The 20343-nt window shown below is 38.0% G+C and overlaps 1 protein-coding gene, 1 non-coding gene and 1 pseudogene across 3 annotated transcripts; 1 reads left to right on the top strand and 2 right to left on the bottom strand.

Moving 5' to 3' along the window:
* Positions 1-1943: 1943 nt before the first annotated feature.
* TRNAR-CCU lies at positions 1944-2016 on the bottom strand. The gene has a single exon. It is a non-coding gene; the product is annotated as a tRNA-Arg (tRNA).
* LOC103933962 lies at positions 1974-4187 on the top strand (annotated as a pseudogene).
* A 2749-nt stretch (positions 4188-6936) lies between these two features.
* LOC103968065 (ubiquitin C-terminal hydrolase 12-like) lies at positions 6937-17139 on the bottom strand. Of its 2 annotated transcripts, none has more exons than XM_048570521.1 (32): positions 16981-17139; positions 16679-16748; positions 16310-16457; positions 16039-16196; positions 14972-15237; positions 14656-14874; positions 14471-14579; positions 14261-14376; positions 13855-13953; positions 13246-13355; positions 12648-12722; positions 12186-12264; positions 11942-12088; positions 11783-11863; positions 11553-11672; positions 11325-11447; positions 10868-10945; positions 10664-10752; positions 10472-10580; positions 10235-10303; positions 10009-10119; positions 9863-9918; positions 9589-9766; positions 9392-9493; positions 9232-9303; positions 8937-9002; positions 8651-8716; positions 8354-8440; positions 8075-8191; positions 7884-7958; positions 7698-7784; positions 6937-7582 (listed from the first exon to the last, which is right to left on the bottom strand). In XM_048570521.1, exons 1-32 carry the CDS (start codon positions 17008-17010, stop codon positions 7541-7543), a joined length of 3354 nt encoding a protein of 1117 aa, XP_048426478.1. In that variant the 5' UTR covers positions 17011-17139; the 3' UTR covers positions 6937-7540. The 2 variants fall into 2 exon arrangements, with proteins under 2 accessions (XP_048426478.1, XP_048426477.1); XM_048570520.1 differs by having other exon boundaries at positions 16679-16751; positions 16981-17124.
* Positions 17140-20343: the final 3204 nt, after the last annotated feature.

Genomic DNA, 20343 nt, shown 5'->3' with positions numbered 1-20343 from the left:
AGTAAGAATGGCTTGTGACCAAAATTTCTTTGGTATGTTCATATGCAACATCAATGCACAAGTCTTCTCAAGTAAATCCCTGTTCTTCCTTTTAGAGATCCCATTTTGTTGTGGGGTTCCCACACAACTTGTCTGGTGGATAATACCATGAGAGCTCAAATATTGATTCATATTGTTGGATAAGAACTCAGTGCCATTATCGATTCTTAGGTTCTTAATGGTTGACTGAAATTGAGTTATGACAAGTTGATGAAAGTCTTTAAACATAGAGAAGACCTCATTTTTGGAATTTCAAGAGATATAGCCTAGTAAAGTCATCCACAAAGGCAACAAAATATTTATATCCATCAAAAGATTCAATAGTTGGACCCCAAACATCGGAGTGTACAAGTTCAAAAGGTTTGCTAGCCCTAGACATTGAGGAACTAAAGGGAGTCTAGTAAACTTGGAGAACTGACATGTATCACACATTATAGATGATTGGTACATTTTGGGAAAAAGTTTAAACAAAACAACCTCTGATGGATGGCCTAATCTTTGATGCCAGATTTATTGGTCCTTGGGAGAGATTGAATCAACTTGGAAGGCTTTGACTAGATGAGGTTCATTGCATAGATAATCAAGACCATTAAAAAAAACATTCACCAATCGTCTTCTTGGTGAGAGAATCATGAAACACAGTACTGCTTAGTGAGAAAGTGACAAGACAATTTAGGGTTTTAGTGATCTTCCCTATTGACAAAAGTTGAAAGGGAAAGGTAAGAACAAATAGTGTAGTAGACTCAAGGTTGTTTGAAAGCAATTTGACTTTTCCCACACCCAAAACCATGGCATTTTTTCCATTAGCAACTGATACATGAGAAGGTTTTGACAAGGTTTGAAAACTATGTAAGTTGGAGGCTTTGTTTGTCTTATGGTCAATGGCTCCTGAGTCGATAATCCAACAATCATGTTCAATACTAGTGTGTAGAGCAATTGAGAAAGCACTAAAAATATCTAGAGCTTTGCTTCTTGGTATATTCTCATTTTCAGCAAGGAAACCTGCGAATTATCCTAGTAGTGAAGTGGGATTTTCATTTTTAGCCTTTGAGCTTTCTGCAGCTTCTCTATGTCCCTTGTTTTGCAAGTATATTGCAAATTCACTAATGAGTGAGACATGATTTGAAGTGAAGTGCTGAATACCATCAGTGAATGAACAGTAGCTGTGATTGGCAGCATGCTGAGGTTTGTACGAGCCAACACGGGGCTGCCTTGAAGGAATCATTTTGTGATCCCTGTTGAACTTAGGTTTCAGTTTGGGATGCAGAATCCAGCACTTTTCCTCAACGTGACCTATTGTGTCATGGTAACTGCATTTCAAATGTGGATTTTTACCCTTGTAAGGCTTGTTGTTTGAGAGTTTATGTTTTGCAACGTAGACTCTAGATTCAGAAATTTTGGGATTCTTCTCCAAGTTCATCACCCTTCTTCAAGCTTCTTCATGTTGAACAGTGGCACACACCGTTTTGAACGAAGGAAGTTTGACATTCATCAGGATGTGGCTCCTGAGATCCTCATAGTCTGAGTTAAGCTAGCAAGCAACTGATATATCTTGTCTTTATCAGCCTTTTTCAGAAGAACATCAGTGTCAATGATATGAGGTAGATAAACATCTAACTCATTCCACATAGTCTTGCACAAAGGATTTTCCATCTTGTTGAAGAGTGGCAATGTCTCTCTTTAGCTGAATAACTCGTGTGTAATTAATTGTTTTGATTCCCATACATGTCCTTCACAGATTGCCATAAATCGTCTGAGGACTCGGAATAGCCGAAGATTTCAGCAATGTTAGTTAAATTGTTACTTTAAAATCGCATAAAGGAGCAAAAAGAGCCGAAGATCTCAGCAATGTTAGTTAAATTGTTAGTTTAAAATCGCATAAAGAATGAAAGTAAAAATTAGCTCGCGCCAGGTAGGGGTCGAACGTACGGCCTTCTGCTAAGGAAACAGACGCTCTATCCACTGAGCTACAGGCGCTTGTTGATTTCTTATACCTACTTTAAATTATTGTTCTTCTACATCTACTTCCCGCCCATTTAATTCCGAATGAAAAAAGGAGCCAAACGGAAGAGTTCAGAACGCGAGAGCGAGAGAGAGAGAAATGGAGGAATCGATTCGGAGCTTGTGCAAGGCGTAGCGTCCTTCTGCAACCACCTCCACAGCAGCTGCGACGCCCTCAAAACTTCTGTCGGCCGCCGCCCCATCCCTCTCGATACGGCGTCGTCCAACTTCCTCCAATCCCTCAACCGCCGCATCTCCGCCGCCAGCACCCAACTCAACCTCCTTGAAACGATGTCGTTCGGCACCGTCTCCTTCGAGGAGCTCTTGGGACACTGCTGCGAGGTCCAAGGACAACCAAACCCGCCTCCTCCACCTCCAACGCCGTCTCTCCCCCTCCTCCGTCGCCGGTACTAGTTTTTTGGCCAGCCAAACACGCCCTTAAAAATAATTATTCGTAATAAATTATTAATTATGGTAGTTTCTGCAGAACTTGAGATTGACGAGGACGACTTTGAAAGGACGCCGGTTGTTCAAGAGGACGGATTCTATGCACCTGTCATTGATGAAGAAGAAGATTTGTATCCTTAATAGGAATTTGTACTTAAAATTAAAAAATTGGGAATTGGAATTTTGATTTGTGTTTTCTCAGTGGTGTTTCGATTAGATTGGACGAGTTTTTGAGTTTGAAGAAGCTCGGGCTTTCGGATGATTCTCTTGCTACTTTAGCTTCTCAAGGTCAGAAATTGAAATCAAAACCCGTATATCTGTTTGTTTGTGATTTCTAGTTCACAATGCTCGAATTTTGCGCACTTGTTTTCTTAGTTTCAGTTTAATTTTCGCTGATGCAATTGACACTTTCAGTTCTATCGCGCACTCTGCTGCAGCTAATGCTAAAAGTGAGGAACCTGATATAGCTATACATGAGTTTTAAGTCCTTTAAGGCGTTGTATGATGCTTCCACGGAGACCTCAGGAGCTCCCAGAGATGGATTGCTATCTGATTTCGGTATTTAATTCTGTCTTTCGTAGTATGTTTCCACTGAAAATCATCGGTTTAGCTGGGAACAAAATCTTATGACGATTGCCCATTGATGTTTGGCATTGCTTTTGAATAAATGTAGGGGAAGTTGAGGATAAACCAAAGCTAGCTGAAGTTCCTTTGCCTCTTGTAAAGGCAGGTATCCCGGATGACTACGAGAGCCTTCCTTCCTACATGAAAAGTCTAGCACCCTGGGAGGTATGAAGCTGCGTCGTGTTTATTGTGATTGCATTTATGTTATCAAATCTGCATGCACTGTATTGCAAGGTAGTGCTTTAGTTAACCTGCATCACGATTCATGATAATGGGAACGACTCTTATACCGGCATTTGGAATCCTTATGGTGATAAAATATAGAGAGAAGTATCTATTGAATGGCTGAGAAATTGACTATTATTCTGATAGCTGTAAGAAGTTGAATGGCGTTGAGGACTCTGGAAAAGTTTATGAATATGTATGATGCACCGTGTAACTCAGAGGATATCGTTAGTGATGTAGTGTCTTCATTGAGCAAGAAAAATGAATGCAAATAAGAATGACATTAGGGTAGAATAAGATCGATGTTGACAAACTTTCCGTGCCCTTATGTGTATTTAGAAACTTACCAGTTTTAGTCTTAAATGAATCCTCATCAAATATCACAGTTCGCTTTAAGTTTACTGCATGAGGTCAAATTTGTTGTTCGTTTTGTTTCCAATTTGTGAAAAATTGTGTTGTGTTGAACTCGACTTTCAGGACTTGCTTGCCGCTGTCGAGAAGATTAATTCAAGCCTGAAACAGAAAGCAGGGGGGAATAATTTCTTCCATCAAGATGAAATTTCATCCTTGGGCTTAGGTAAATTCTTTTTTTTGCTTCTTCATAGACTTTGATTTCACGCAAGAACAATAGCATGCCTGCGGTGCATCCATACTTGTAGGCATATGCACACATGTTTCATTTGAAATCTCTTTACCATCATATGTTTATAGATGTCGAAATCAACGACCTGATTTGGTGCTGTTTCATAGATATAGGGCCGAAAGCAAGATCTTACTTGCTGCTGCTTGTACGCATGAATCGATTGGTTGTTAAGACCGTAAATGGTTTAATATCATACCGAGTTTTGTAATGGGATGTAGATCATATCCAATGGAGTTTCATAAAATACGAGTCTTACGAATCCTGCTGACAGAACTGCGTTAGCCTTTTACCCAATTATGCAACGGAATTGGTGCATTAGTTTTTTTTTTTTTTTTTTTTTTTTTGAAGTTCGGTTCGAGAACTATTTCGTTTTTAATTTTTGGTTTTCACTTTTGGCGTTAGTGATGACGAGAGTATATATATGTTACTACTACATTTTACTTACTACTTGGGCCCTCTTGATGAACATGTATAAGATTCATAAACTTAAGGTGCACGAAGACATCAGCTACACAATTTTTTGAAGTTCAAATTTTTTTTTTTGGGAAATGTTATTGGCATTCCAAAAATTTCATTCTACACTTCTCACAAGTGTATTTTTCTTTTCTAATATAGAAAGTTTGAAGTGTAGAATGAGATTTTTGGAGTGCTAATAACAATTCCTTTTTTTTTTTCATTATTTGTATGTGGACTTATCATACTGAAGTCATTTGAGAAAAGTACGTATTTGGGTCCTGAAATGAGTTTTGAGTGTTAACATAACCATTCTACATTGAATTGAAATAGGTTGCTACTTCGAATGTTTTTACCGTTTTTAGATCTTGGTTTTTATATTTTTTAAACTAAGATCTTACGGTTAAGACACTCAGAGAGTATCCCATACTCTAGAGTAGTGTAGAAAATCCCATGCAAGATCAGGTTGAATAATCTCAGCTTGAATAGCTTCATGAAATCAGTGTTGGTAATTTTGGTCTTGTTGAAATGCAAGCTTTTAGCATGAGGGTTAGGTGAAAAAGCCACCATGATTTTTAACGTGAGCGCAACCTGTATAAATAGACCAAATTAGCTGAGGAAGAACAATAATACAAACAAACTCTTTCTTTCAATTAAGCAGATATAGTGGTAACAATGTGTTTGAGGAAATTGAGACGTTACAACACGGTTGAAAAAGAAAATAAACATGACGAAGAAACAGGATTGCGAGGGACATTTTGAACAATTGCTCGTAAAAAGGCTTCTAACCCCTTCCTCAATTGTGACCTGTATCGCGGGTCAACTGGTCACAATGCCTCCTTCAATCCTTTTTTTTTTTCATCATGATTCTTTTCATTTTCGGCTGTCATGTACCCTCTCAAGTTCCTCAAACAGATTGATACCACCATATTTGCTTGCTTGGAAAAAAACAAAAGGAGTTTGTTTGTATTTTTGTTATACCTTATTCTAATTTGGTCTTATTTTTAAAAGTTGTGTTCATGTCAATGTCATTGTGGCTTTTTCATCCACTTCTAACGCTCAGTTTGCATTTGAACTCTCAATACCACATGGAAGGTGATTTTCACACCATTTTTTTCTAGCTTTTACGGTGGCCATTGGACCGTACTTGTGGTCGCCCTAGCTTTTACGGCGACCATCGGACCGCACTTGTGGTCGCCCTTGTTCACAGCAAGCAACCAATGTTTGCAGATGTTGGAAATCCTGGATTTCTTCACGTCATTACGCTGATGGGCATCGTTCTTTTATTTTCAACAAAACTGAAGAGTCTCCAGAGACATTTGAGTATAAACAGAACCACTTTTTTTTAATTCAACACTCAAAGCATCCCCCATAGTCACCATGGCTTGCTATGTTTATTAGATTGGATTAATCCACAAACCCTGAATTCTGATATCAATTTGCTTTGGCATTGCATAGATAAACCTTTATAAAGTCATAAAGTTGGGACCAAGTTAATTTCATATTTTAGAGAGGTGATTAAATAATAGAGGTGTAGTTAAAAATATTATTTATCAACGTATTTATCCTTAATGAATGTGTGTGGAAATACTAAAATTTTCATGCCAAGAAGTTGTACACATGCTTGAGAAGTTAGAAACATCGCAGCTTCAACAAGGTGTTCATGTTGATGAAGTATTACATTACCCGCAAGCTTAAAAAGGTGGTATCAACTTTAAAAGCTAAAGCATTGTCCCAAACTTTAGAGAAATATTGAGTTCATCTTAAACTTTTATTAGTGATATTGCATATTTTTGTACTCATTGACGGTTATTACTATTTGGCGATGTGTTTCCTAAAATGGGACCAAAAAAAAATTGTAATTTGTCACCATATGAAGTTTATTCCTACACATAACTTGTACCGAGTTGGGACCAAAATTGTTTATGACTTTAGAAGGTTATTCCTTTACAGAGTATTATTTTAGAGAGATTTTACTGTATAAGATAAATTATAACAAACTAAAGGGGACATGTGGTCCAATATCCAAATGAATAGAGTGGAGAGATTTTTCAATGTACCTAAAACATGAAATGGTACGGCACATGTTATTATACAATTAGAGAGACACCTGGAAAAATAAACTTCCCTCCAATTGCATAATAACATGGGGTGTACCATTCCGAATACCGAGCATATTGAAAAATTTCTCAATAAGATGTTGAGTTTCTATTCATGCATCCCGGGTTCAAAACCTTATCCATCCCTAAATTATTATAATAATTTCGAACCAATTTCTCTCCTTAATAATAAAAAATTTAGAGAGGACAAGAAAAAGGGATATATGCGTAGTCATATTTTAATGTTCCTGGATTACTTGAACTGCATTGCTGAATAGCGTTTTTCACTTAAATTTCGGTAGCGTATCTTATACATCTATTTTGGTATATAAATCAACATGTCCTGCATGGACGACGCAGTGACTTCTGCAAAACTGAAATGCGAAATCATAAACACTGCATAGATGAACCGAAAAATAAACGATTCAGATCGATACACACAAACACACCAATTCGAAATCATATATCTTATACAATCTGAGAGCCAGAATTGTGAACAAGCCAAATACGCTCATACAAACCCGTTTTGCAGTTTTTTTTTCCATCTCTTTCACGAAATTAAGATAAAATTAATTGAACAGAAAAATAATATTACGGAACAACCCTAAATGCAAATGCAGCCGACTGTACCCGATACAAATGCCCTCAAAATCTCCTTATGTACTGCTAAATTACAACGGAGCTGTATAGGGAACGCAACCAACCTCCGAAAGCGAGGAGGCGCCTTCATTAAGGAGGTAAAACAAACAAACAAACAAACAAAAGGATCAGAGCAGAACTCCAGCAGAGGGATTAACAATTTTACGACACATCGGGAGATGATCTTCCAGTTCCCCAACCACATGAATCAATATTTGAGCCCAAAACACAACAATCGAATCCTAACCAAATCACCCCTATATGATACGAGCTACATTGTTTCGCATCCTGGCTGTTTTCAGACTGCCTCTGTGGCACTGAAGGATGCTAAGTGCAAGCTGATGCACTGGCCTAGGACCATCGGCTCTTGTTAGTTGTATATTTTAACTGGCTTCTCGTATGTGTGACGGTTCTGCAAAATATTGTGAGGTGAATCAAAACCAAGAAACGGGAGGTATCCATTTCTTCTATACACTATTTGGGCATAAGCATGTGAAGTTTGTATAACACCAAGAAGCAGCACTTACCTGATTTGCCGCATACGCTCTCTTAGGAGCATTATCAGAGTGCTCCAACCCAAGGTACTGCTCCCATGCACCATAAACATCTCTTCTCTGAGGAAAACAAAAGCCATAAAAATGGAATTAAAGAACCCGCAACGCAATAATGGCAATACCCATAAGCACAAGATTGCAATAGAATATAGAACATACCTGAAAACGGCTGGAAACAACATCAGAATCCTGCAAGTACTCAGGACGACCAAGTGACAAGAAAGCAAACTTCCACTGCGCAACCAAAAGGGAAATAGATGAGCAGCAAAATACAAAAACCATTAATAATAGAGGTAAAACAATCTTTTCCTCCAGTCACGTTCCAACGAATGTAAGGTTGAATCAAGTACCTTGGAGAACTCCTCATCGGGGACCTGCAATTTCTTTTGTATCCGTTCTTTAACTTCAGCTAAAGTTTCACCTTCATGGATGACCAAGAAGAAAGGTTCCCCAAAATTTTGTACTTGCTGTTGAAATGTACAAAGAACAAGATAGTTACTAAAATCTTTATATATTTGGGTGAATCACTCTTCATCTCTAACTGAAACAGGAATCAAATAGTTGTACAAAATATCAATCAACAAGCCAAAATTCCGCTTGCGAAATTTTTTTTATAAAAATTCGCATACCATCTGGTTCTGTGCAGTGTCTTTTGTAAAGTGGTAAACATGAATCAAGCGATCATGGGGACCCAAGTTTTTCTCTTCTTCTGGAATCTGATACACAAGGGGGGAAAAGTCAGCTGCATAGAAAGTACCGATTAAAAATATCAATCCAAGCAAGGAAGCTAATCCGGAAAGGGAAAACCAACTAATTACAAATCTTGCCCATAAAACTACACCCACATTCTAAAAAATTTCAACTGAATAAAGAAGAAAGTTCCCAAAATAAAACTAGATAAAGAAAAGGGGGAGAAATGAACTTGCCTCCTCTGCACGCAAAGTCCAGTACTGGTCATTTATATTCTCAATTTTCTCACTGTATGGGAAGATCTGAAAACAAACAGATGGAACTGAGTGCAACTACAGACTAAAGCACATACATTATTTGACGGAAAAAAATTCTGATATAATAAGGTCCTTTAGGAAAACAAGCCAAACATATCATACATAATCACATCATAAATGGGGCCAGCTACGTGCATATCATTTCTGGGAAAAATGACCCAAAAAAATACCTATATGCTGACACAGCTGACATACAAATAATTACCTTGTAAATCTTGTGATAGAAAACCTCAAGCAATCGGAGTTCTGCATTTGGATGAGACAGCTCTACCTGTTTCAAGTACACCATACATTGAGTAAAATCTATTATACAGAACTTTCAAAGGAGGCAGAGATAAATTATGTTGAGCATCTAATAACTCTTAAAGTTAGTCAAAGTGATGCATCTTATAAGCAATAAATAAAGGAAATTGATGTATGACAGCATCATTACCTTTCCTGTACCAAAAACGAAAAGAAAATACACATAAAACTTAAAATATGATTGACAGAAACAGTACCTTCGTTTTAAGTACATTAATGACATCCCCCACAGTGCTCTGTTTGGGCAATCTAATATTGTGAATCACCACCTGTAAACATATCACTCAAGATTATGATGTGCACAATGATGTAATCACTGTTCATAGGCAGAAGACGCTGAAAAAAAATTACTCGTACCTCATCTTTTGTAGCATGATGAAAAGCAACTTTTAGATTTTTTAGGCCTTGCAATTCTGGCAGGGGGATGTCCAAGACTTCATAATACAAAATATCAGAGCTCTGTAAAACGAAACAATAAGCATAAGTAGTAGCCACACCACATGATGCATATGAGAGTGAATTAAACAGAGGAAGGGCAATACAGTGTCACCTACTTGATTGTAATGAACTAACATATCAGTTAAATGCTCTACGCCCCGAAATTTAATTGGTTGGGGCTTAGGTTGCTGAGAGTAGCAGTTATGTGCAGTGAGTCTGATTTTGGTGGGATCTTCCAAACCAATTTGGCGAGCCAATTTCTCCACCACATCATCGTAAGTGTGTAGCTTTGACCTAAAAATAACAATGAAAAATAAAGTTAACGAACTGAGTAATAAAACAATGATGGACTGTTCAACTAGGAGGGACAATGGTTCAGGAAGTACATACAATTCTAAACTGAAATCCTCCTCCTTAGGTTTCTCCAAAGAACGGAAATGAACAACCTGTAAAGCATCAGACCATTCAACACAGTTAGGTTTAACATTCAACAAAATATAGCTATAAAACAAATTAAATGTTTCCACAGCCTGTACCTGGCGATTGTGTACGTATTCCAAAAATGAAGGAACATCAGGACATTTACATTCTTCTTCACTTTCAAGAGGAGTAGACTTCTGAAAGCAAATAATATCCCCATCTTCAATCTGGAAAAGGAACGCAACCGATGGTTAACTGAAAATATACCTAGAATCAAAACGTTAATTCCTATAATACACACATATTTGTAATATACCAAGCATGCAATATAGCAACAGTTACCTGACTTAATCGAAATGAGGTCTTCTTGTCAAGGTGTTCGCACATGATACAGGGCTCAAACTTTATTTCCTGAAATTGTAGCACAAAAACATATATTAAGTTTGCTTAAAATGCTACAGCAAAGCATGCAACGAATTATAAATATACATATACATTCTACACGTCTATATACAATATATATGAGTGTGTGTGTGAGCTACGACACAACCTTATGCTAAAATTTAAAGTGAAACACACCTCATAAAGTTCAATTTCTTCATCAGGGGTAAAACCAGCCAGTTGATTTAATTTTCCTAAAATCTCTGCTGGTTTACTAGAACTCTTCACGAAAAACCTACCAACAAAACTGGAAACAGAAAAGAAACTTAAATTAGCAAACACAAGGCAAAGGATAAAAATATTCAGCCACGCAGAAAGAGCAGGAGGTACCGTAGTTCTTGTTTCTCAGGCTCATAAAGCTTAAAGAAAAGAAGGATATCTTCCTTAGTTTTGACAGGCGGAGGAATAGGACGTAGATCCTGGAAAATGTACAGAAACAATAAAATGTAAGAAAAAAATCCTTTCATACAGCAATTGGAACTCCAACAAGCTTCACTACACAGGTAGTAACAAGAATAGAGTAAGACTGGTTACCGGCCCAAACTCTACTTCCAGAAACAACTTTAGCTCTGCATTGTGTGTTTTATTTGATACCTCTCTCAATTGTTCAACCTGAAAAATGCAAGCGGTCATCATTAGCTTTGCATAAGGCACCTAAACCAAGCTCTTCTTAGCACCGAAGTGCAGTTAAAAAAACTATCAATCATTCCAAATCTGAGATTGAATGTTTATCACTGACCAATCCATTAAGCACTTAGTTAAATTCCAATTTCACAAATAATACAATTATAATCATCCATCATTCGTTCAGAAACTTGAGCTGATCAGTGTTAGACAACATCCGCTATAAATCCAAATGGAGGAAAAGTAATAATTCAGATATAATAAGAATTACGAATTACGAATAGAACTGAAAACAAAGCACGCGGGCAAGGAGCAGGGCATCTTGCATTGAAAATCCATTCAAAGGTAGGAAGTACAAAGTACGTACTGATTGTGTTTCTTCCCGAGGTGTCAATGGTCGGTTGGGGCGATATGTGTGGTTTTGTCTCTTGGCCCAAATCCAGAAACGCTGAAACTGCACTGGTATGCCAAACTCTTTCGCAACCTCCTCCTGTTAACCATTTCAAATTTAGGAATTCCCTATTAAACATAACCCCAAATTGTAAAAAAGAATAAAGAAGGTAAAAATGCACAAAGTCAGCCTGTACTGGTGTACCTTGAAAAGATTAAAGGGCTTTTGTTTCTGAATACGGAAATTACGAACTTTGTCATGGTCCACAAGGTCAAAATAAATATCCCTTCCAATTTGTTCTGTCAGATCCACATCTCGAGCAACCTAAACACATCATTAAATTTTGCCATAATTTTTTTGTTCCACACCAAACACCTGTCATACCACATCTGAACAAACAATGGTGAAAACGAGGATAAACTAGAAACCTTTACCTTAATAATAGTATAGAGGTGTGCTTGTGCCTTATATCTCCTTTTGCCCTCCTTCTCTTCTTGTTCTTTCTTCAACCTTATCTGAAATGGAACATAGAATGTCAGTTCATTCTCTTAATTGGATACTGGAATCAGAACTTATGCATGATATACCATTACCCTTAGATGTTCGGCTATGTCTTTCTCATCCACGTTACATATTATTTTGTCCTTATCACTGTCCCGTATATACACAAGCATGTATGCATTTGAGTATTTTGTAAATTTGAAAGGAGTATTATTGAAGCCAGGATTGGTCTGTGGCAACTGTTGGAAAGAAAACAACAATAGGTCAGTTGACAATTAAGAAACTTTAAAATCAAGGAGAACTATAGCAGGTCGGATACAGCAAAAACTAAACTACCTCTTCCTCACCACCGTACTGCTCTTCTAAAGCTCTCTTCACATCCTCTTTTGTCACACGTTCATCATCAAATTTGTACCTAAAACAAGACATGACAAATTACATCAACACATGAAATGCATGCACAACAACACTCAGTCATGCATAAAAATCCAAATAAAGAAATACCAACTTCAAAGTGATTCTTGGAAAAAAAAAATGCATATGTCATAAAATAACAGGTGCTTTCTTTTCGAGCAAGCAGTCAGGTAACCAAGTTATGGTACCAGAATCCATCAGAAAAGCAATGTGAAATATATAGATTCCAATAAAACCATCTTATTTGAACAAGGAGCAACAAAAAAACGTAGAAGCAAAGCAAGAGAGCGGTGTTAGAGAATGTCTGTCTCTGCATTCATGTGTTTTCTGTCTGAGACTCCAGACAACTACAGAGAGAATCGATTCCAGGAGATCAGTCCGTACCACTGGTCTGAGAGGGTTGGTCTGATGAAAGCATAGTAATGTCCACCATGCACCCCACCACTATGCACCAAGACACTGCAACAGTAGAAAATTATCATAGTAACCAACTACAAAGTAAAAATTATGAAGCTCCACACAGCATGACCAACCAGGCAGATGCAAAAGCAGGTTCGAATAACCCTCTTCATATATTGTATTAGTATTTTTAAATACCATAATCACTATTGGGCACAACTGATAAATTAAACCCGAAATTTTTTTCATAATCCCACCCACTCAACTAATAGTAGAGGCACAATGCCTTAATAGTCACAGGCATGAAAGAACTTTGATAAATAAGTAGACTCCTAGACATCATGAATGACCATGCATTAGATAGTTCTATAAGCCAGCTTCAATTTCAATGAAAAAAATTGGTCTATCCACTGGGGATATCATATGTCAAGACAAGAAGAAGAAAATTGGTTATGTTACACTCGGTAAAAATGCCATGCACATGCAAAGGTCTAGAAAGTACAATCCTTTGAAATAACATGCCAAATTTAGGAAACAGATGATCTATATTATATCATGTCATAGTACAAGGCAAAATAGATACCTATGAAGAGTGTAGAGGTTGCGAACACTCTTATCTGATTCAGGTGATAGATATTTTCCATTCTCCCTATCAAGGTCAAGTTGAAGAGGAAATTCATAGCGATCATTTATCTGCCAAACACAAATAATACAACATTCTTACCATGATAATTTATTTGCTTTCCATTTAAAAAATGTCATTGCCACACAAACAAACATACCCAAGAGGTAAAAACGAATTTCATTAGTATATATAACTTTGAAATAATTCATTCGATTGAGAAAGTTCAACTACAAAGAAACTGGAAAACAATGAGGCTTTTTTTTTTTTTTTTGGTTGAGAAAAAGAAAGGAACAAAAAGAACCATATAGATAGGGGTTAATCCATCTTTCAGCATTCAGTCATAAAACAAAATTAAAATTAGATTGAAACCCATGAGGCAAAGACAAGCTTTCACCTGAATTTATACAAAATGTGAAGAAATATATTTTACACGGTACAGTTTTGTTTTCAGCTAAGAAGCATACCTTCATAGTAAAACTAACCTTCATAGTAAAGCATCACAGTTTCAATGTTTCATGTATAAACACAGATGAAGCTAACGGAGGAAGATGAGCTTCCAGTACCAACCTTAACCATAGTGTCCCGCATAAAATCATATTCAAATCGCTTTAGCTGAAGTTGAAGAACGGGAGGGAAGTCAATAAACAGAACACCCTTCTTAGCATCCTGGAATAAACATCCAAAATATTCCTTGAGAGCAATATTTTAAATTTTTAATATCAAAGAAATATATGTAAGAATACTTGCTTCAGCAAGAGATTTAATGGAAAGAAAAAACTGAGGATGCATCCAATCAGAATTTAAAATATATCACGCACGACACCACCAACACATGTTTTGGGAACATATATTAAATACTTCACTGCAGAGGAAACAATGTAAACCCTAGTTTTGGAAATAATGCAACTACAAGCAGCCTCAGATTATATTTATAGTATAAATGCAGCCCTCCAAAAGTGATTCAGTAATTAACCTGCAAACCATGTTCTTCGGCGTGGTATTTATTGTCACCCTCAAGACGTTCAACTTCCACATACTTGTCAAAAGAAGCATAAACATCCCGACAGCCTTTCACATCAAGCTGTAGGTCTGCAAAGTAATAAGAAGAAACCAGTGGCATGCACTGACATTTACAAAATATTTCCCAACTCTTAACAACTGAAATCATGGCAATAAATATTACCATAAAATGATTCCTTTCTTGTAGATTTGTAATCCACATTGATGCATTCAATGTAATTCATGTGATGTCCTTCAAACAACTGCTGTATTGTACCCTCCACAACAGTTCCCTGGGCCCACAGAACACTTATCAAAGTGGAATGAACAAAAGCTACAGCAATAGCAAAAACTGAAAGCTTCCTATACCTTCATTTTGTCTTCAAGCTTTTCACAAAGAACTCTATTAAGTTCCTGCACATCATGTTGCATAAAAGAATCATATGTATCCCATCCAAAGGATTTGGTCAACTCTTTGGTTGCAACACTGCTGTCATTGTATTGTAGCTTATAGAATAAACTTTGTAGCGCCAAAGGGATGCTTCCTGAAGGCATGTCATTCTCAGTTGTTGGCATATGATACACAGCCTGGTAAGTAAGTCCAAAATTGAGATAATGCTTTTCATAGAAAATTCAAACAATCCATGTTTAGCCTACAATGAAAACAGGAGATCATGCAAATGACCTTTCTGAAGTACGGTATATGGTACAAAGTCTGGAGAAGAGAATTCATATAACAAGTTGCTCCCTGATTCTTGAGCCCAACATAACCAGTTTCCTTTTTCGAGTCATATGACCAGTAATCAAGAACCTTACGGACAGCAACCTCAGCTTCAACCACAACTGTATCGTTCACCAGATATCCCCTGCTCGGGTCATAAAGATCACCAAGAGGCATGAATGAAGTGAATCCCCAGTCACTTTCTCTTGCATTGAATTGGTGCTGAGTGTCTACAACATCATACAACAATCAAAGACAAAGGTCTTAAAAAACATCTTGAATATGATTAAAGATTGTTCAGTTCTGGTTAAACGCATTGCAAATTAATGTTCTACAACATAGGCCACACCAATAAAATACAATTCTTTACCATATCTGATCGCCAGACCCGCCGCAAGCTCATCCCTTAATAAATGGAAACCCTTGATTCAGTTAGCCTTTTCATTACCTAGAATTCTTGCTTAATTGCACATAATTTCCAAGTAAATTCTTCCTGTTCCTACCTTTACTGTTAATCTATATTTGACATCTAGATACCTAAAAGGAATAATCTATTGGTTTTCAATTTACTTCTAACATCTGTTGGTACGTTTTACTCCATAATTTTTTTATTCACTTTTTCTCAAACTTCAAAAATCCCCAAATAAAGTCGCCACGGGCACATAGTCAGTTCATGGTGCTGCTGCTGTTAGCCAAGATGTTAGAGAGAAGGGGGTGGAAGAATTTTCTTTACTTTATAGTTTTGATATTTCAACGAGAAAAATTAGAATTAAAAGCTCACAATAACAAGATTAGAGTGATTAATTAGATATTGATTGCGTTCAAATGGCATCACCCAAGAACTATGAAGTGGAAAACCAGGTACGTCCATTTCAAGGATAATAAATTCTAATTAAAAGCCTTGGGTGCCCATGACTACCCAACAACAAGCAAAGCTCTCACTGAAAGTAAAAAAGAAAACAGAATACAACAACCAGGCAAAAGCACAAACTTGAATGCTAAAAAGAAACAAGACTAATAAAGGAATATACCCTTTCTTATTGAGTACTTGGTATGCATCTGATTAACTACAGCCAAGCTGAAGTGCGCATATCTACTCCACCCATATGGCAATGTCCCGGAATCTGCCACATCCAAATACATTGACAAGTAGTCCACATTGTTTCCCTTGGGAAATATTAGTATCCGCCTGATCAAACAAACCAAAAGCAATTCAGAATCCAATCACCGAGATACAAATATACGCCAATCTTAAGCTGTGTTATAATCAGTTTTTGACATCTGGTAGACAAGAAAAAATACCATTTATAGCCGCCCACTACGAACATGTCAGAGTAGTGCTTCTTGATGTTCAACCTAGTAAAGTTCTCAATTGTCCAAGTGAATTTCATTGTTGGAGGATCCTCCACTGGTTGACTATCAACTGTACTAGCTGGCTCCACTTGGGCTACTACCAACACACCAAATACCATAAATTTCAAAACAACAAAATCAAAACCCTAAAGAAAATGCAACCACTTGCACTCTAATCAAACCCCGTGGTGCCAAATTCACACAAAAATCAATTGTTTCAGATCAACTACGCCACACATAACGCTCCAAAACCACACCATAAACACAAACATAAGAAATTCAAACAGTAACTCATCGAAAAATTACTAAAAATTAAACCTTCCATTGGCTGAGGACCTTCGACCAAATCCGAGTGCGGCACAAGCATCTCTTCGTCCTCTTGCTGTTGCTGCTAACAAAAGAAACAAAAATCAGAGCTTTGACCGAGACAAACCAAACCCTATCTTACTGAATCATAACCCTAGCAAATCAATCACTGTAAGTCGGTGAATTCCCAAAATTCCTCCCAGTTTGAAACTGCCGAACGGCACCAAGATCCATAGGCGATCAGAAACGAAGAACGAAGCCGAAACCCAATAAAATTAAACCGAGAGTGGAAATGTAGAGGAGTCGGTACGTACATCCAACGGTGCAGGAGTCATCATAGTCATTGCTTCCGCGCAACGAACCGTCCGATCGACGAATCTGAGAGACGAACGATACCAGTGAAAGACGGGGGCAGAGAGAGAGGGGGGGGAGAGAGAGAGAGATGAGAGAGAAGCGGGGCTTCGTTTTGCGAAGGAGGGGACACTCCCGTAAGAAACTGGCTCAGAGACAAGCCGCTGTGTGCAAAGTCCATGGAGGGGCGTATTGGGGATTTCGTGGAAGGGCGGGGGTAGTTTGGGAAATTGAGGACCAGGTGCGGTGGGTTTATGACTTTATTTGATAGGAGTAAGATCTTTAGCGAGTGGAAGGACCAGTGGGAGGCCGACACCTGGGGCGAGATGGTTGGGTGGGATTAAAATGGATGACGTGGCAGTCACAAAGGGTCACGTGCACTGGCGAATGACGTATGTGATCTTTCCTCGTATACTGGTATTCAAGCTTTTGTTAAAGTGGGTGATGTCATAAATTATAATAATTGTGCACAATTGGTTTTAAACTTCTCTCACTTTCATACAATCCACCGCTCAGTCTGGAAAAGTTATTTAAACTACTTATTAATAAATAAAAAAATCTTAGAATGAGTTAAAATTTCTAACAAAGTTTTTATCGAGACTCATTTTTAGCATCCTATCTTCTTTTTTTTTACATGTTCTACCTTATTAATGAATATAATACTTATTTTCAAAACTACTTATTAATTAAATTTTCTTTATATTCAAGCTTTTGTTAAAGTGGGTGATGTCATAAATTATAATAATTGTGCACAATTGGTATTAAACTTCTCTCACTTTCATACAATTCACCGCTCAGTCTGGAAAAGTTATTTAAACTACTTATTAATAAATAAAAAAGTCTTAGAATAGGTTAAAATTTCTGGCAAAGTTTTTATCAAGACTCATTTTTAGCATCCTATCTCCTTTTTTTGTACGTGTTCTACCTTATTAATGAATATAATACTTATTTTCAAAACTACTTATTAATTAAATTTTCTTTATCAATTGTAAAAAAACAAAGCGAAAAGATGGTTTAGTATTCCATCAAAAAATGAAATATAGTATATAATTCCACCCAAATTGTTATTTAGTAATACGGTCTAATAGTATTCTTTTTTACTGATAAGTGAGAGGTTTTGAGTTTGATTCTTAACAAAGGCAAATTTGAACCACATTATTATGCTTGCCCATTGTGAGCCTTAACCCACTCCCCCACCCTCTCACCCCCTTAATGTAGATAATATGGTTTTGGAAAGCTTTTAATACTGCTATGGGTACTCAGTTGCTGTTCAGCACTGCTTATCATCCACAGACCGATGGCCAGTCTGAGCGGACAATTCAGACGTTGGAGGACATGTTGAGAGTGTCTGTCCTCTAGTGGAAGGGTAATTAGGATAACTATCTGTCATTGGCTGAGTTTGCATACAATAACAGCTATCATTCGAGCATCGGTATGGCACCTTTTGAGGCTCTGTATGGAAAAATGTGTCAGACGCCGTTGTGTTGGACAGAGGTCGACGAATGGGTGTTAGTGGGACCAGAGATTGTGGACACCACAAATGCTAACATCCAGTTGATTAAAAGAAATCTAAAGACAGCGCATGATCGACAGAAAAACATTGCGGACAAACATTCCAGGGATCGTGAGTACAAGGTTGGGGATTTTGTGTTTTTGAAGTTGTCTCCCTAGAAGGGGGTTGTTCGTTTTGGTAAACGAGGAAAGCTGAGTTCTCGATATGTCGGTCCCTATCAGATTACTAAGAGAATTGGTGCAGTTGCCTACCGTTTAGAGCTACCACCGGAGTTGTCGATGATTCACAACGTTTTCCATGTTTCTATGCTTCGAAAATATGTACCAGATCCCTCACATATCATTCAGTTGGAGCCGTTTGAGGTAAATCAGGACGTTAGCTATGTGGAAGAACCAGTGGCTATCCTTGATCGGCAGGATAAAGTGTTGAGGAACAATGTTATTTCATTGGTGAAAGTACTCTGGAGGAACCACGCTGTTGAGGAAGCGACGTGGGAAACAGAGGATTTGATGATAAGTTAGTATCCGTTTTTATTTGCTTAAGGTTGTAAATTTCGAGGACGAAATTTTTTATAAGGGGGTAGATTGTTACACCCGCCCTTGCTTATAAATGTAATTCTGTAATTCTCCCTAAAAAATTTTTAGAAGTATCACTTTAGTCCTTAAATTTTCACCCAATCAAGATCTGGAAAATAGATTTGTCCCTATCCCTAAGCTGCCACGTGGCAGTACCCCAACACACCTCTCTTTTCTCTTTCTGTCCCCTACCTGCCGTGACCCTTCTTCTTCTTTCTTTTTCTTTTTTTTTTCTCTGCACTCTTTCTTCCCTCTCTCAAAGCCCTCTCATTTCTCTCCCTCTCCTACACCATGACCATGCACAAGCACCCATAGCTGCACCTGCTCAGGGAGATCGTCATCATCATCGCCATCAAATCTCATCTCTCTCTCCCTTGCTCTCGTCGCCGTGAGGACGTAGGAACCGAGAACTATTCGGCGAGTTTCCTTTGTTTTTCCGGTTTGGTAAGCTTTGATTCTTCCCTTTATTCATGTTAGTTGTTGCCTGGTTGTGTTTTACTGAGTTTGAGCTCGTCATTTCCAAGGTTTTAGAGTAAGATTGGCACGGGTGAAGGCGCACCCATCTCCGACGAGTTTCATGGTTGTCGAGGAGTTTTCCGACCACCACAGGCCGTTTTACGACGAACCAAAGGTATAAAAATACTCATCTCGTCTAGTGCTTCATTTTGATACCTAGATCAGGGTCTATAGTGCACGTTTGCAGTTGGCCGAAGCTGTGGAAGCTCCGACGTTCCCCTCCGGTTCGCACCAGGCCTTTCAGACCGTTTCTTCCCCACGAGCCTTAGGCCTGTTTTGGTTTCAGCCCAAAACCCTAACCCTTTTCTTTTTTTATTTTTATTTTATTTCTTTAAGACCCAAAGGCCTTAGGGTCGTGTTAGCAGAACCCAAAACCCTTTCTATTTGGGCTTTTGGGCCGTGTGGTTTAAACCCTAACCCAGCCCACCTAAAATCTAAACCTATTTTCCTAACCCAAACCTTAGGGCCCAAACCCGGATCCAATACCCAAACCCTAAACCGGGTTGACCCGGGGTGACTCTGACGGGTTGACCCATAACCCGTTGACTTTGACCCGTTGACCGTTGACTGGGTCAACGGTCAACGTTGACTTTTGACTTTGACCAGTCAACGGTCAATGTTGACCGTTGACTTTGATCCTCGGGGTTGACTTTTTGGGTTTTCGTGCGGGACCCCTCCTAGGCTAATTTTGACGTTCTAAACCCGTTTCCGATGTCCGTTTT

The sequence above is a fragment of a genome, unplaced genomic scaffold (genome assembly GCF_019419815.1).
Source record: "Pyrus x bretschneideri cultivar Hongxiangsu unplaced genomic scaffold, Pyrus_bretschneideri_v1 Contig53, whole genome shotgun sequence".
Classification (NCBI taxonomy): Eukaryota; Viridiplantae; Streptophyta; class Magnoliopsida; order Rosales; family Rosaceae; genus Pyrus; species Pyrus x bretschneideri.
The sequence above is the reverse complement of the archived record's forward strand: the minus strand, read 5'-3'. Positions and strand labels throughout refer to the sequence as shown.